Source organism: Corythoichthys intestinalis, chromosome 6 (genome assembly GCF_030265065.1).
Source record: "Corythoichthys intestinalis isolate RoL2023-P3 chromosome 6, ASM3026506v1, whole genome shotgun sequence".
Lineage (NCBI taxonomy): Eukaryota > Metazoa > Chordata > Actinopteri > Syngnathiformes > Syngnathidae > Corythoichthys > Corythoichthys intestinalis.
In genome coordinates this window covers 14,991,642-15,008,051 of record NC_080400.1, presented here as the reverse complement: position 1 = coordinate 15,008,051, position 16,410 = coordinate 14,991,642, and the positions used below count along the sequence as shown (strand labels likewise).

Below are 16,410 nucleotides of genomic sequence, written 5' to 3'. Positions count from 1 at the left end.
AGAAGACGTTGGTATAATTTGCTGACTTTATTCAACCATCACTTGAAGAGTGAAACTGAGAATAGAAATGAAACAAATCAATTTCGTCCCCAATAACAAACAGGGTTGCATCAACGTAAATCAGCGATGATTAGCTGCTAATAACAGTAATAACAAATGGTTAGCATGCGTTCGCTAGCATTAGCACATCGTTCAAACCACTACACAACTGGATTTAAGTGTCCGATCGCGAGTGGAAACACAACAACAACAACACAAAAGATGATACATACAGGCGTTTCCTCTGTAGATATTAACATTAACAAAGAACGTAGGCTCATAGAAGTGTTTCCCTCTCTCACTAACTCGCTCACTCGCTTGGATGCGGCATTTCTTCTTCGGGTGTAAGCGCGCTCTTCTTCACGTGAGCGCGTTCTTCATCGCGTGAGGAAGCGCAAGGGCACCCCCACTTGAGCGTGTAAGCGCCACAAAAAATAAAAGGCATGCATTTCAATGTAATGGTAAATAATACACGTTAACCCAGTAGTCCCCAAACTGCGGCCCGCGGCCCAAATACGGCCCGCCTCCACATTTGGTCCGGCCATTTTGAATTTTTTTTTTTTTCTCAATCGTGTTATTTATTTCCAGGCCTTTTCCTTGAAGAATAGGGGGGTTATTTGGTTATTATCTATTTAATTAATAGTGTTATTATTATTAGGGCTGTCAAATTTATCGCGTTAACGCGCGGTAATTAATTTTTTAAATTAATCTTGTTAAAATATTTGACGCAATTAACGCACATGTCCCGCTCAGAAAGTATTCTGCCTTTTGGCAAGTTTTACAGCAAGGCTTTTTGCGCTGTCCAACAGCGAACTCTTGTGGTCGCTTTGCGACATGGTTTATTATTTTTTTTCTTTTATTTCTTCAATATGGCTGCACGACGTCTCGGGCTGATAATGTTGTGCTTATATGATCCTTGGACAAGATTTGTCCATAAGTATGGTTGTTGTAAAGAATGTACATATTATGTTAGTAAGCGAAATGTTATATTTTTTGTATGAGACGCTTTTTGTTTATGTTTAGTGAACCTGTATAGCGTGCTAAGCTAACGTTGTTACTAATGCAATGCTTGTGTACTTTTATTTTGTAGTTTTACGGCGGTCTAAAGAGGACAATGGTTTGAGGCCATTTTATTAATAAATCAGATGAAAAAGGAAGAAGTCTAATTATTAAGGCGTCGTTCACTAGCTGTCTAGCTTTGGAAAAAGTAGATGCTTCGGAGTGAGGACAGCATAGACAGATTTAAATGACAGTAGAGTGAAATGCCCACTACACTCCTTATGTACCGTATGTTGAATGTATATATCCATCTTGTGTCTTATCTTTCCATTCCAACAATTTATTTTACAGAATATATATATAATTTACAGAAAAATATGGCATATTTTATAGATGGTTTGAATTGCGATTAATTGCGATTAATTACGATTAATTAATTTTTAAGTTGTAATTAACTCGATTAAAAAATTTTAATCGTTTGACAGCCCTAATTATTATATTATATTATTATTTCTATTTTATTTACTTTCATTCCGTGAAGAATCCAGAAAGGGTTATTTGATTGTGGCTTTCTGAAAAACAATAATTTTTTACATTTATGCACTTCTGCAATCGTCACAATTTTTCTGTTACAAACTGACCCCGGCCCCTCATCAGAGAAGGGGAAAGTTATGTGGCCCTCACAGGAAAAAGTTTGGGGACCCCTGCTTTAACACATATTGCCAAAGGCAGAACAACAACCTATCTGCCAATATGTACCAATATTTTTTATTTCTATTAGATAAATGTTTCAGTAAAATGTTACACATTCTTGTGTATTTGCCACTTATTGCCACAGTTAACATTGAGGCTTTGGGCCTCTTTTGATCTCGTTGTGAGTTTGTAAGGTTGTGACTTCTGATTAACCAAACTCGATGCCAATCAAAACGTTTGTTCTTCTTTTTCCCCAAATTAGAATCGATAAGAGAATCGATAAAGAATCGAATCGTTAAGCAATATCGATAATGGAATCGGAATCGTAAAAATCCTATCAATTCCCATCCCTACTAATGACAAATAAATGTGATGACAAAAGGTAGAACTTATACATGTAGTCTAAATGTTTCTCTGAGTTGAAAGCTGTAGCGTTTGCAAGGTTTGAATGCAGAGGCAGAAGGAAAGAATAATGCTCTCAGGACACAACAACCTTGACCGGCCCTTTGGCGCGACAGCAGAATAGATAGAGGAGTTCAATTCTGAGGTTTTGATCTCTCAGCCCATAGACGAGTGAGCTCAGAGATCTGGGCAGTAAGAAAAAGCACACAAACAGAAAGATCCGTATTTGGTTAAAAGCTACCCAGTTCAACAAAGGTGAGAGAATTGTGAGGATATTGGAGTAGATCACAGACAAAAGGCTGAGGCTTAGCTGCACCAGGTGCAGCAGCAATGTGCCTTTTGCTTTACGCACAGAGACTTTGTCCGTGGCTGCCGATCTGGCTGCTTTGACTATGCCAACGTAGCTGGAAATGTTGGCCAGGCCTGCAACGAAGAACACCAAAACCGAGTAGGTATTGTGGAAAATTTCAGAAAAGAGCAGGAGGGACATAGCGATGGAATGGCATGGCTGTGTCATTTGGAGACTCTCCAGCTGTTCAAAAGGAAACCTCAAAATTAATAGGTCTTGAATCAGAAGAATTATAAAACACACGATCCACATTCCAAGCATGGCCCTCACTGTGTTCCCTTTGGTCATGATGGAGGCGTGTCTTAGAGGGTGGCACACAGCCACATATCTCTCTAGCGACATAGCAACCAGCACCAAAGTAGAAATCCTACTGAAGAGATTACCGAAAAGGACCAGTACACTGCACACGGGATACGAGAAGATGACGCGAAAGGAGGTCAATCAATACATCAGCTGAGAGACAACCAGTTGCAGCGTGTCTCCGAGCAGCAGGTTATACAGCAGGATGTACCGCGATGTCTCGCGAAACATACATTTGTTCCTCAAAGTGAACAACATGATCCCATTCAGAAATAATAAAATCCAACAGAAGGAGATAGTCAAGGCGGCAGACACTATTCGTTCTGCAAGGCTTAACCTTATGGTAACATTGGCTAGTGAAAGACTTTGCATGAATGTTAGAGATACAACGAGGAAAACATAAAAACAGTGACGCTGGAAATGTCCAGCATCGATTGCACGCTTTATAGGTTTTCATGCTCCATTTTGATGGATTGCGTTACCACCAACACCATTGTTGCAATGTCACCGCCTCTTACAGGTGCCTCACTGAAACACACGAACATCATTATGAATACCAAAAAAAAAAAAAAAAAAAGACAGTAAAAACCTTTAACCTTTTCAAGGACAGTGGTCAGTACAGTGAAGTGAAATTTAAAAGTTGACATTTCAGACCATTAAACCTTAAAATAGCAAGTGACAGTATGTAAATATAGTATATATAGAAAATTTACATATACAGCATATGTACATATACATATATTCATGCACACAGTGCCGGCCAAAAGTATTGGCACCCCTGCAATTCTGTCAGATCATGCTGAATTTTCCCAGAAAATGATTGCAATTAGAAGTGCTTTGGTAGTAATATCTTCATATGTTTTGCTTGCAACGAAAAAACACAAACGCGAATGAAAAAATCAAATCATTATCATTTTACGCAAAATTCCAAAATGGGCCAGACAAAAGCATTGGCACCCTCAGCCTAATACTTGGTTACCATTAGACAAAATAATGGTGAACAGCCGCTTCCAGTATCCATCAATGAGTTTCTTACAATGCTCTGCTGGAATTTTAGACCGTTCATCTTTGGCAACTGCTCCAGGTCTCTGAGATTTGAATGGTGTCTTCTCCAAACTGCCCTCTTCTGATGTCTCCACAGGTGTTCTATGGGATTCAGCTCTAGAGTCATTGTTGGCCACTTTAGAAGTCTCCAGTGCTTTCTCTCAAATCATTTTGTAGTGCTTTTTGAAGTGTGTTTTGGGACATTGTCCTTCTGGAAGACCCATGATCTCTGAGGGAGACCCACATTTCTGCCCTTTGACGTGACCTCACTGGCACCATGACTTCCTTTTTATTTTTAATTAGTGTGCCGTCCACATCCTGCAAACTTTGATGAGGCCTAATGTGACCACCCATTTGCAGTGATTGGTAACTGTTACCTTGACTACCTCCTGCTGCTCGATGTTCCTCTTCATCAACGGGTTCATATTGTTCACGTTGAAAAGAAATATGTTTCCGGAGATGCAGCGCTACATCCAGCTATACAAGCTTCTGCTTGGAGACACATTGGACCTGACCATAACCCATCTGATGTACCTGCTGAGCACCTTCTGCATTACCCTCATGTTTCCTGTGTGTGGCGTGCTCGCAATGCTTAGCAAACTCTTCAGTCGGACGTCTCCTCTGATGCTGGTGGTAATGTCCATGGAGAGATATGTGGCTGTGTGCCACCCACTCAGACACGCCTCCATTAGTGCCAGAAAGAACACATCGAAGGCAGTGCTTGCCATGTGGATCTTTGATTTTCTATTTTCTCTCATTCAGGTTTTTTTTTTATATTGTTGATGTTCGCTTAGGACCAACTTAAGAGTAGGTAAATGACATAGACTTGTGGCTTTTATTCTCTCTTTATCGTGGTGGATTTTGAATTGTACAACAGTATTTGTACATACAGTATATCCTGTTATCTTGGCAAGCCTGAGCTACATGTGCAAAACCCTCAAGCTCCCAGGCCTGTGGTACAAGTAAATATATATGTATATATGTATGTATGTATGTATGTATGTATGTATGTATGTATGTATGTATGTATGTATGTATGTATGTATGTATGTATATACATATAGTCAATGTATATATACAATTAATTACTACTTTATTTTGAAAAATTTTCCATGATTAAGAAATACTGTATGTATATAAGTTCAATACAGTCTATATGAATGTTAATCTAGAAACAAAATGAATTAAATGAAAATGAATAAAAACACAAAGATGGGTGGAGATACCTGTACATTGCACATGTGATAAGCCCTCTAAGAAAGCTCTCACTGGTAAACCAGGCTCGGACAAGATTTTGCTTCATTCAAATGCTCTTTATTCATGCAATGAAAATAAATGTACACTTTGTAGACGAACACGTGTAATTCTTCAGTTCAGCAATTCTAAGTATACATGAGAACAAACTACTTTGAAAACATGTCATTACAAACATAAAATAGGGTCACATTAAACTCTTCACATCACACTAGAGCCTTTTTCCTCCCACAAGTCAGTGTCACACATCGCTGAAATTCTGTAGCTGTTTGTTTCATGTGTATTACAATAGATTTGTACAGACACGTTCTGTTTTCAGCCGATGAACACTAATGCCAGATAAATGTGATGACAAAAGGTAGAACTTACAGATTTAGTCTAAATGTTTCTCTGAGTTGAAAGCTGTAGCGTTTGTAAAGTTTGAATGCAGAGGCAGAAGGAAAGAATAATGCTCTCAGGACACAACAGCTTTGACCGGCCCTTTGGCGCGACAGCAGAATAGATAGAGTTCAATTCTGAGGCTTTGATCTCTCATCCCATAGACGAGTGAACTCAGAGATCTGGGCAGTAAGAAAAAGCACACAAACAGAAAGATCTGTATTTGGTTAAAAACTACCCAGTTCAACAAAGTTGAGAGAACTATGAGGATGTTGGGGTAGATCACAGACAAAAGGCTGAGGCTTAGCTGCACCAGGTGCAGCAGCAATGTGCTTTTTGCTTTCTGCGCTGAGACTTCGTCCGTGGCTGCCGATCTGGCTGCTATGACTATGCCAACGTAGCTGGAAATGTTGGCCAGGCCTGCAACGAAGAACACCAAAACAGAGTAGGTATTGTCGAACATTTCAGTCAATGGCAGGAGGGACATAGCGATGGAATGGCATGGCTGTGTCATTTGGAGACTCTCCAGCTGTTCAAAAGGAAACTTCAAAATTAATAGGTCTTGAATCAGAAGAATTATAAAACACACGATCCACATTCCAAGCATGGCCCTCACTGTGTTCCCTCTGGTCATGATGGAGGCGTGTCTGAGAGGGTGGCACACAGCCACATATCTCTCCAGCGACATAGCGACCAGCACCAAAGGAGAAATCCTACTGAAGAGATTAGTGAGAAGGACCAGTACACCGCACGCAGGATACGTGAGGGTGATGCGAAAGGAGGTCAAACAATACATCAGTTGAGAGACGACCAGTTGCAGCGTGTCTCCGAGCAACAGGTTATACAGCAGGATGTAGCGCGATGTCTCCTGAAACATACATTTGTTACTCAAAGTGAATAACATGATCCCATTGAGAAATAGCAAAATCAAGCATAAGGAGGTAGTCAAGGTGGCAGAAACTGTTCGTTCCGCAAGGCTTAACCCTGTGGTAACATTGGCTAGTAAAATACCTTGCATGAATGTTAGAGAGACAACGAGAAAGAAAAACAAACAGTGACGCTTGAAACGTCGAGTCTGATCGCACTGCCATCGCACGTTTTATATGTTTTCATGCTCCATTTGGATGCATTGCGTTACCATGCAACACCATCGCTGCAATGTCACCGCCTCTTACAGGCGTCGCACTGGAACACACGAGCATCATTATGAGTACAAAAAAAAAAAGACGCTTCCTGAAGCAGCAGACCACTCTGGCACATCGATCAGGACTAATCTTGGCCCCTTCTTCTCTACATAACTGCTTTTAGTTCAGTCAGATTCCTGGAATGTCTGGGATGAATCGCTGTCTTTAGGTCATGCCACAGCATCTCAATGGGGTTCAAGTCTGAATTTTGACTTGGCCACTCCAGAGCTTGTATTTTTTTCTTCTGAAACCATTCAAAGTTGATGTACTCCTGTGTTTTGTATCATTGTGTTGTTGCAGCATCCATCCTCTTTTTAGCTGCAACTGTCTGACAGACGGCCTCAGGTTTTCCTGCAAAATATCCTAATAAACTTTTGAATTCATTCTTCCAATAATGATTGCAAGTTGTTAAGGCCCTGAGTCAGCAAAACAGCCCCAAGTCATGATGCTCCCACCACCATGCTTCACGGTGGGGATGAGGTGATGATGTTGGTGAGCTGTTCCAGTTTTCCTCCACACATGACGTTGTGGTTTTCTCTCAACCAATTCAACTTTTGTTTCATCAGTTCACAAAATATTTTGTCAAAACTTTTGTGGAGTGTCCAAGACCCTTTTTGCGAACATTAAACAAGCAACAATGGTTTTATTTTTAGACAGCAGTGACTTCTTCCCATGAACAATATTCTTGGCCATAGTTTTTTACATATAGTTGATGTGTGAACATAGATATTGGACTGCGCCAGTGATTTCTGTAAGTCTTTAGCAGACAGAGGATCGCGGTCCAAGACCGGACCACGGCACATCTCTCCGCAGATCGAGGCAAATGGCACTTCTCAAAAAAGAAATAAAAAATACGAAAAACAAACAATTTTTTTTAACATATACCGTATTGGCCCGAATATAAGATGGTGTTTCAGGGCCGTTCCTGACCAATTTTGAGCCCTAGGCAACATATTTGTCGCTCCACCCCACCCCCACCCCCATATTTTCACCACATATATTTAAACACTCATACTGAAAAAGCACGTTATCTCTTTGTAATTTATTATATGAAAAAAGACAATGTACAAGTGCAGAAATTAAAAGAAAAATGCTCTAATAACTATTCAAAAGCATCAATAAAAAACTCCAAAAACAAATGCAAGAAATAAATTACAATTGTTATTACATAGGGTGACCATATTTTGATTTCCAAAAAAGAGGACACTCAGCCCGGCCTCGAGATTTTACTCGAAGTCCACTCAAAGATGCCAACTAACTTTAATATAAAAGTGTGTGTTAATCTAGTGTGTGCCTCCTCCATCTGGATATAAAAATTCAGTTTTATTTAAAAAAACAAAACAAAAAAACATAGGCCTATTGCCATATAGTATATACTATACACTATATGGAAATATATTTTTTTACTCAACTGGTAACTCAACCGGCTTTATTCTTCCTAAAAAAATAATCTAACCTTAAAAGAAAAACAAAAAAACAAATAATAATGATTAAAGAAATATCTATATATATAATGCAGACCCATGGAAATGTAGTCCAGTCAATACGCACACACAGTAGGCTATGCGCCAACTCAACATTTTTATAAATTTCTATCACGACAATTGTCGTTGACAAATTGTTATTCCCACTCAATTTTTATTCTTATTCAGTGTTGTAGATTGTACGCAAACAATAACCGAAATAAACTGACAAGCTATTCAACCAGCATGTTTCCAAGCTTAGAAGTTCAAAACTACATTGCCCATAATGCCTAGCGCGGCTGAACGCACTGATAGCTACCCTGTTAGCAATTATCGGGCTTTGCTATTAGGCTCGAGCGTATGACGTGGCACTCGCGAGGTTTCCGCCCCTATCGCCATGTTGGAAGCAGGAAGTACGGTGTCAGAACTCGGGGAAACATAAACAGTGAGGCATTTCGACTCAGGTCGCTCTTTAAAAATGATTGGAAATTATTGTTCGGTAAAGAATTGCAACAACCGATCGAATAGAAAGGAAAATGTACAGCTCGACGGAACCCCACTGAGTTTCTTCCGGATCCCTACATGGAGAAAAGGCGAGGGAAAGCTCATATCTGAATTTACCAAGCGTCGAAGAATGGCATGGGTGGCCTCGATCAGAAGGAAGGACATAACGTTTGATTCTCCAGTTACACACATAGTTTGCTCTATGCACTTCCACTTTGGTAAGTTAATTTCGTTTGTCTACGCAAATTTCGGTAACTTTATGCCCTAAGTTGGCCTGTTGTTAGCTATAGCTACAGCTAAACAACTAGCATGCATACATGTGCATTAGGGCTGTCCCAAACGACTAATTTTCTCCCGATTAGTCAGCCGACTATTTTTACGATTAGTCGACTAATTGAATAGTTACAATTTTATTTTCATTTTTAATTTATTTTAATTGACTAACTTAGCGATTAAATTTTTGTTGACGCTTATCAATTCACAAAAACATATTGGAACACGTAAATTATTTATTTAAGTACAAATAAACACGTAAATAACAATAATAAATCAAAAAATAAACAACGAGTTCAAATGCTGATAGAATTAACTAGTGCAAAAGAATGGAATGTAAACAGATTCAGAACAATGACTTCGCCTTTCCAACATGATTCAAAACAATTCTTAAAAAAACACCTCGCATTAATATTATAGTATAGTACTATATATAATAGTATTATAATAATTATTCATTGCCAATCAGATTTTTCATAAAGGGTGTCATTTTAAAGGTATTCTTAGTGTAGAATCTGAATTTTGAAGTAGAGCAGGGCGGTAAACCGAAAATTTACCGTTACCGAAATTCTTCACGATGACCGACTTAATTTTGACCATGTCGGTAAATTCGGTAATTTAATAAAACAAGAAAATATAGTCTTTTCATCCCGCTCTGACTCTGTGTTGTTCGGCTATGTTCATTCCCCTTTAAGAAAGCAGACAGTGTGCTTACTGTACGTATGGAGTCACGTGGTTTTCAGGAAGCCAAACAAACAGAAGCCCAGTAGGCTAACGCTACAAGTACACGGGATGGAGTCGGGCTTAAGTTAAGTTCGCCAAACTTTCACCCGACATTAAGTAAACTCTTGGCGGGTTCCAGATGGGCTTTCACCCGCTGTCCTCCCTGGTTCTCACGATTTCAGGAGAGGATGCTTTCAGTGCTTTTTTCTGGTAGCCAAGCCACAGGCTAACACTAGCGGCTAACAGCGGCTACAAATGAACATGATGGAGTCGGATAGCGGCTCTAACCTTTTCGAAACGGCTGGAATTAATGAGTGGACTGGGAACGGACTTCATGTAGCAATCATTATGTCGCGTTATTTGGTGTGTGACTTCTCTGAAAGCTTTCATGATGGTAAAGCTCTCAACATGAAGTATAATCCAACAGTGAAGCCTACATATTGTAAATGCAGCTAATCTGCGCAATCTGCCACTTCCAGCATAGTCCCGGTTTTGGTTTCTTCATCACTAGAGCCTCAGCGACAAGTTCTGACCTATGCTATACTCGACCAGCAGAGCGACGCAACCTTTATTCTAGAAGATCTGCTCGACGACCTCAATGTAGAGTCAGCCCAACCAACAACGCTAAAACTTAGCACCATGACTGCCGTTGACACTGTCTTACCAAGTAAATATGTCAGTGGGCTGCAGGTTCGAGCACTCCTTTCCGCAAAGCCTATCCAAATAAACCAAGCCTTCTCACGGAGCTTTATTCCCGTGGATAAGTCATACATCCCGACAAAAGAGACAGCCCAGCAGTGCTGTCACCTACAGCATTTGACAAACCAGATACCGACACTCCAAGATTGTGAGGTAGGACTGCTAATTGGATCGAACTGCCCAGCAGCACTAGCCCCAATTGAATCTGTCATAGGTGGAGGAGACAAACCGTTTGCACAGTGGACAGAGCTCGGTTGGAGCATTGTAGGACCATCCAATCTGCATAACAAAAAACAAGGAAGCACCAGCTACGTCCACAGAATTGCTGTAAAAGAAATCCCAACCTCACCAGTCATGGACAAATTGAAAGCCCTTAGATTAGCGCTAGATTTTAGCGAGAGAAACTGTGAGAAGTATATGTCACAAGATGTTAACTTAAGACAGTTCCTCAGCAAGAAAATTAGGCAAAAGGATAGACACTTAGAGATGCCTCTACCTTTCAAAAATTATTCTCCATCATCTCTTTCAAACAACAAGAAGCTTGCCACCATCCCACTTCAATGTCGGAAGAGGAAGCTGAAGTCTGACGCCCTCCCAAGTGACTTGAGATCACGGTGGGAGAAGTGGAAACGCGGCCTCGAGAAGCTACAAGAAGTTGTATTTCCACAATGCTATCACCCACAGAACTTCAGCGCCATCATTAGAACTGGGCTGCATCACTTGGCCGATGCCAGCTGCAAAGGCTATGGTGACCCCAAAGTTAAGGAAACTCTAGCATGTGATACTAAGCCCAACGATAGTGTAGACCTCCTCAACCATCTAAGTCGGATCTCTTTGTTGATGAAACTCTTGAAAGTAGTCACAAGAATCAAGAGACTAGAGTCCAAAGAACCACACACAGAGCTGGTGACTGTCACAGAAACAGACAGAGCTGCTAAAATCATCCTCAAGCTCGTCCAGCAGCAAGCCTTTCCCAAGGAGCTTAAGATGATCCAGAGGAGAATATCTACCAAGTCCAAGAGCTCTTTCCCGTCTCGACCCAATCCTGCGGAAAAATCTACTCTGTGATGGTGGAAGATTAAAGAAGTAAACACTGAGTCTGGAACGAAAACGCCCTATCATCCTTCCAAAGGACAGCAATGTCATCAAGCTGATTCTTGCCCACTACCATGTCAAGACCTGCCATCAAAGACGAGGACAAACCTAGATGGAACGCAGGGCCAATGGGCTCTGGGTTATTGGTGGGAGCAGACTTGTGGCCAAGCTCATCCAACTCTCTGTGCAAGGCAGAAAACGAAGGGACCGCCTCATGAAGCTCACTACCAGACAGAAATCGTTCAGACCCCGTCGCAATCTCCAAATGGATGATGAAAATCTCCCAATATACCAATGGCTACTAGGAAGAGTGGTCGAAGCCATTCAAGGAGGTGATGGATTAGTTAGAAGAGCTATCCAAACTGGAGAGCACAAATTGAGAATTCAGGATCATTCATCCGAACCTTCGATTATAGAGAGGCCAATTCAAAAGTTAGTGCTTCTCCTCGAGAGCGAATAGAACTGTTACCTCACTCACACTTAATAAGCTCGAGCGTTTACGTCACAGCAGCACGGGATCGTGCGAGATTTGCGACAACGCAGCCATTGAGGAAGCACGTCTGCATCACGGGAAATTTAAACTTAACGGCAAATACCATTGAACTACGAGTGCCAAAGATGGAAAAATGTAGGGAAAACTTGCCAGTTCGACACAGAGACAAACTTGTTACCACGGCGAAGGACAGATATGTGAGCAATTTTAAGGATGTGAACAATGTTGACCCTCATGAGCAAGCCGAACACAAATGGAATAAAGATGTCGACAAGCTTCCACCACTACGCGAAATGGACATCATGCTGTATTTAGTGTTTGGTGTATGTTACTACACTCATCAGCAATTCCGAAACTACAAATCGCTACAAAGCTACGGACAGTTTTGCTGCGGATGGGTGCAGGATCTGCACATTATGACCATAGCAAACGGCAACACCATCTTTCTAGCAAAGGTAGGCATTGTGTGTTTACATTAGTCTGTGACCACGGATGTACAAATTTTTTGTAGCAGAAAATGTAGCCTGTGTACAAATTCTTTGCCACTCTCTCACGTCAAAATATTACAGCTTTTTCATTTAGCAACGATAGGAATTATGTCTTATGAAGACAATGCACATGTATGCATGCTAGTTGTTTAGCTGTAGCTATAGCTAACAACAGGCCGACTTAGGGCATAAAGTTACTGAAATTTGCGTAGACAAACGAAATTAACTTACCGGAGTGGAAGTGCATAGAGCAAACTCAGTGTGTAACTGGAGAATCAAACGTTATGCCCTTCCTTCTGATCGAGGCCACCCATGCCATTCTTCGATGTTTGGTAAGTTCAGATATGACCTTTCCCTCGCCTTTTCTCCAAGTAGGGATCCGGAAGAAACTCAATGGTGTTCCGTCGAGCTGTACATTCTCCTTTCTATTCGATCGGTTGTTGCAATTCTTTACCGCACAATAATTTCCAACCATTTTTAAAGAGCGACCTGTGTTGAAATGCCTCATTGTTTATGTTTCTCGCTTCCATAATGGCGATAGCGGCGGAAACCTCGCGAGTGCCACGTCATACGCTCGAGCCTAATTAGCGTAAAAGTACAAGGTAAAATCAGTTGCAGATTAGAGTTTAAAATCCTGCATGAAGCATTTAAATTGTTCAAAGCAGGATTTGGTGGGAGTGTAAATGCAGCTAATCTGCATTCCAATGTAATATAATTTAATATAATGTTTAAAGGTTCAAAGGTTAATTTGTTTTGAATGTAATTATTCACATATGTCTGCTTGTTCATTCTGTATCATTATTTCGTGCAATTCCCATAAGCGCCATAGGGTGGCAACGTTGCGCAGGCTTGCCTAGTTTATCTGCGCGAAGTAAAAGTAGTGAGGAGGAAGGCAAGGCAAAAGCTTCAGAATAGTGACGGGAAAAGTCGTTCACCTGTGGAAACGAATCAATTCCGGCTCGTTCAGTAAAAAGATTCGTTCAAACAAATCGTTCAACGAATCGTTCGCCCTCCTCATCCCCCCCACCCACAACCGCCCAAATGACTCGTTCGGTCAGTGAACGGGAAGTGACGTTGCCGAACGAATCACCAAAAGACCGCTTAGCATATACTGTATAACTGAACAGGAAGGCTTGGTCCCTCCCCCTCTTGCACAGTACACAGGCTTTTCATTGGCCGCTCTCTTCGTAGATTCAGAAGTGAGTGACAGACTGTGTTTTTCTGTCTTTTTTTTTCACTGCCTCGTCTCTGCAGCCCAGCCGCTGCAGCAATGAGAATTTCCGCGTCTATCATATTTCTATGGGATCAAAGCCATGGCTTGTGCTTGCTTCACTTTGATATAGGAAACCGTTAAACATTTCCCCTTTTTTTAAGCACAAACTTTTTCAATCATGCTAAATTACGTGTACGCTCCCTTCCGTATTCGTAGTTTAAATGCGTGTTTACGTGAGCTGGCTGCTCGTGAAAGCCATTTGATATACCACCAAATCATTTCGGCTGAAGAACAAATAAATGTGGAATTTAAATAAACTGTCTTCAGCTATTTTTTCCGCTTGAGTGAGATTTATTGCACACAAATAAGAAAATATAAAAAATATTAATAAATAATCAATTTATTATGTATATTAATAAATATTAAATCAGCATTATAAATAAAATGTATTATTATTATTATTATTATTATTATTTGGCTTCTCTGACACGAAAATAAATAAATAAAACAACACTCGAAAAAATATTACCTAAAAATCGTGCTGAAATGTCATTTTTGCACTGGTATTAATATATAAATAATCCCATCAACTCCACGCAGTCATCCCCTCCCGATCTCAGATCGCCAAATGCTGACGAAAAGAGAATCGTTTGCTCTTTACAATGTAACCATTCCACTCTCATTGGTATGTTAAGAAAATGGAGACATACATCCTACATCCCCGCGTTTAATTTTTGGACGCTTTAGTCGCACAGGATGGACTGATGGACTCAACGTTAATTAATTTGCGCCCCAACCCGACAAGCTGTGACACGGAAAAAAAAAAAACTCGGAAAAATTTGTCATGAAACTACCGTTTCATAGCAAATCAGTATTATGGTGATCATACTAAATAGTCATTTTCCATGGGCACAGATTAGATAAATTTCGCTGCCATGAAGTCCAGCTAGTCTCTTGACAGCTTTCTCGCCCGCCCCCGCGACGTATCCATAGCTCAGCCTTATCGCCTTGTAGCTACTGGCGAAAGTTTTAACGTACTGTAAAGTGGATACAATGTCGTCATATGTAGTCTCGAGTCTGTTGAGAAAAGCACAGTAAACTTTGTTCACTGTGTTTATGTGGTGATTTTTGTGCATTTGAGTAGCATATGATAGGCTCAACATGAAAGAATATGTGATAAAGCCCTTCCCTTTCAGTCCTTAGCTCGTTCACTGCCGCAGCGCTGCTGTGTGACTGCCGGTGTAGGCTGACTATAAATTAGCGTAGCAGTCTAGCAGAACGAATCATCTAAGCATTCTCGGTAGGACGGAGAGTCAGTGAACGGGAAGTGACATAACTCAGTCTTGCCCCCTGCCTGCATGCTGGCTGCTTATTGGCCACACGTAAAAGTGAGTGACAGACGCCCTGATTCTGTTTCCGCTCCCTCCCCTGCCCGCGATGAGGCTGGCGTCTGATTGGTCGTGTGCTATGTCAGTAGACGCTGCCGCTTGCTGAACGCCCTCCCACGCAGATAACAAGGCAAGCCCCAACTTCATAGAACGAATCAGTGCAGAAGATGATTATTTCGGTCTCGTTCACCCAAACAATTCGTTCAAAAAGAACGAATCGTTCACGACCGATACAACACTACTTCAGAATGCGGGAGGCACCGCTCGTTGCGGCCGTACGTTGCACAAGGCGGCAAAAAAGAAAGTTCTAGAGGCGAAAGAAGAGATAAATAATAAATCTATAATAGTTCAAGGTAACCATGTTTAATCAATATAACATATTTTGTCGCTATTGTGTCACATTAGGTGCTCTATTTATTTGTTCAAGTACATTTTTGCCTGCTTTTTGTTTGTTTAATGGCGCCCATTGTACATTTTCTCAGAGTGTCCATTAAAGCTGCAGACCCAGTTCACATTGTTTTTAGCACCCTTGGTCGGCGGAATAAGGTATTAGATAGTGTATTATTATTGAATATTTTATGTTATTTACTTTGTGAATGTATAGTTTTGTTTGCTCATAATATCTTTGTATGTAAAATTGTCTAGTTTTCACGGTGCACCAGGTGAACCAGGTGCTTATGGTGCGAACGAGAGTGGAGAGAAAAATAAAAGAAACTGGAGCATCAGTCGAGAGTACTTCGTTTTTTTTTGTTTTTTTTTGGACCGAGGGACAGCTACACATATAATATGACAGTTTAATGGCCACAGCTATTTTTCTGTATGTGTTTGCTTTATTCTGCCATCATAAAATCTTAAATGTTTCATTGGCATCAGAGCAATACAGCTTTAATCGGGTTGTGTCTGTGTGGGTGTGCATGTATTAAAAATGTTCTGGGAAAAAAAAAATCTGAAACCTTGACGTAAACACTTGTGTTGAATAATTACGTCGCAGCAGCCATTACCAATAAGTTGTCTGAAGTGTACTGTTAAAGCTGCAAGTCATTAATGTTAGAATGACATGTTTGCACAGTCATCATTGATTTATATAATGTTGTACATTTTTCAAGTCATACAAGCTGTTACAAATGTTCACACTAGAATTCTTATTGTTTACAAGATTTTTTTAAAATACTTAATATAATACTTTAGGGCTGCAGCTATCGAATATTTTAGTAATCGAGTAATCGACTGAAAATTCTATCGATTAATCGAGTAATCGGATAAAACAAATATATTTTTAGGTGAAGAGCAATTATAAATATACATGAGAAAACAAGACATTTCATCTAATCTTGAACCATTTTCAGTCAATCAATGTCTTTATTTTCAATGTATATTGTTGAAAACAGCCAACAATTGCATCTCAGATGTAACTAGAATAAAAAAAAGA

The 16,410-nt window shown here is 40.4% G+C and overlaps 1 protein-coding gene and 1 pseudogene across 1 annotated transcript; both read right to left on the bottom strand.

The window, feature by feature from the left end:
- Positions 1-2,209: 2,209 nt before the first annotated feature.
- On the bottom strand, positions 2,210-3,154 carry LOC130917706 (odorant receptor 131-2-like; annotated as a pseudogene).
- A 2,380-nt stretch (positions 3,155-5,534) lies between these two features.
- LOC130917705 (odorant receptor 131-2-like) lies at positions 5,535-6,476 on the bottom strand. The gene has a single exon (XM_057839349.1). The coding sequence runs from the start codon at positions 6,474-6,476 to the stop codon at positions 5,535-5,537; it is 942 nt and encodes a 313-aa protein (XP_057695332.1).
- Positions 6,477-16,410: the final 9,934 nt, after the last annotated feature.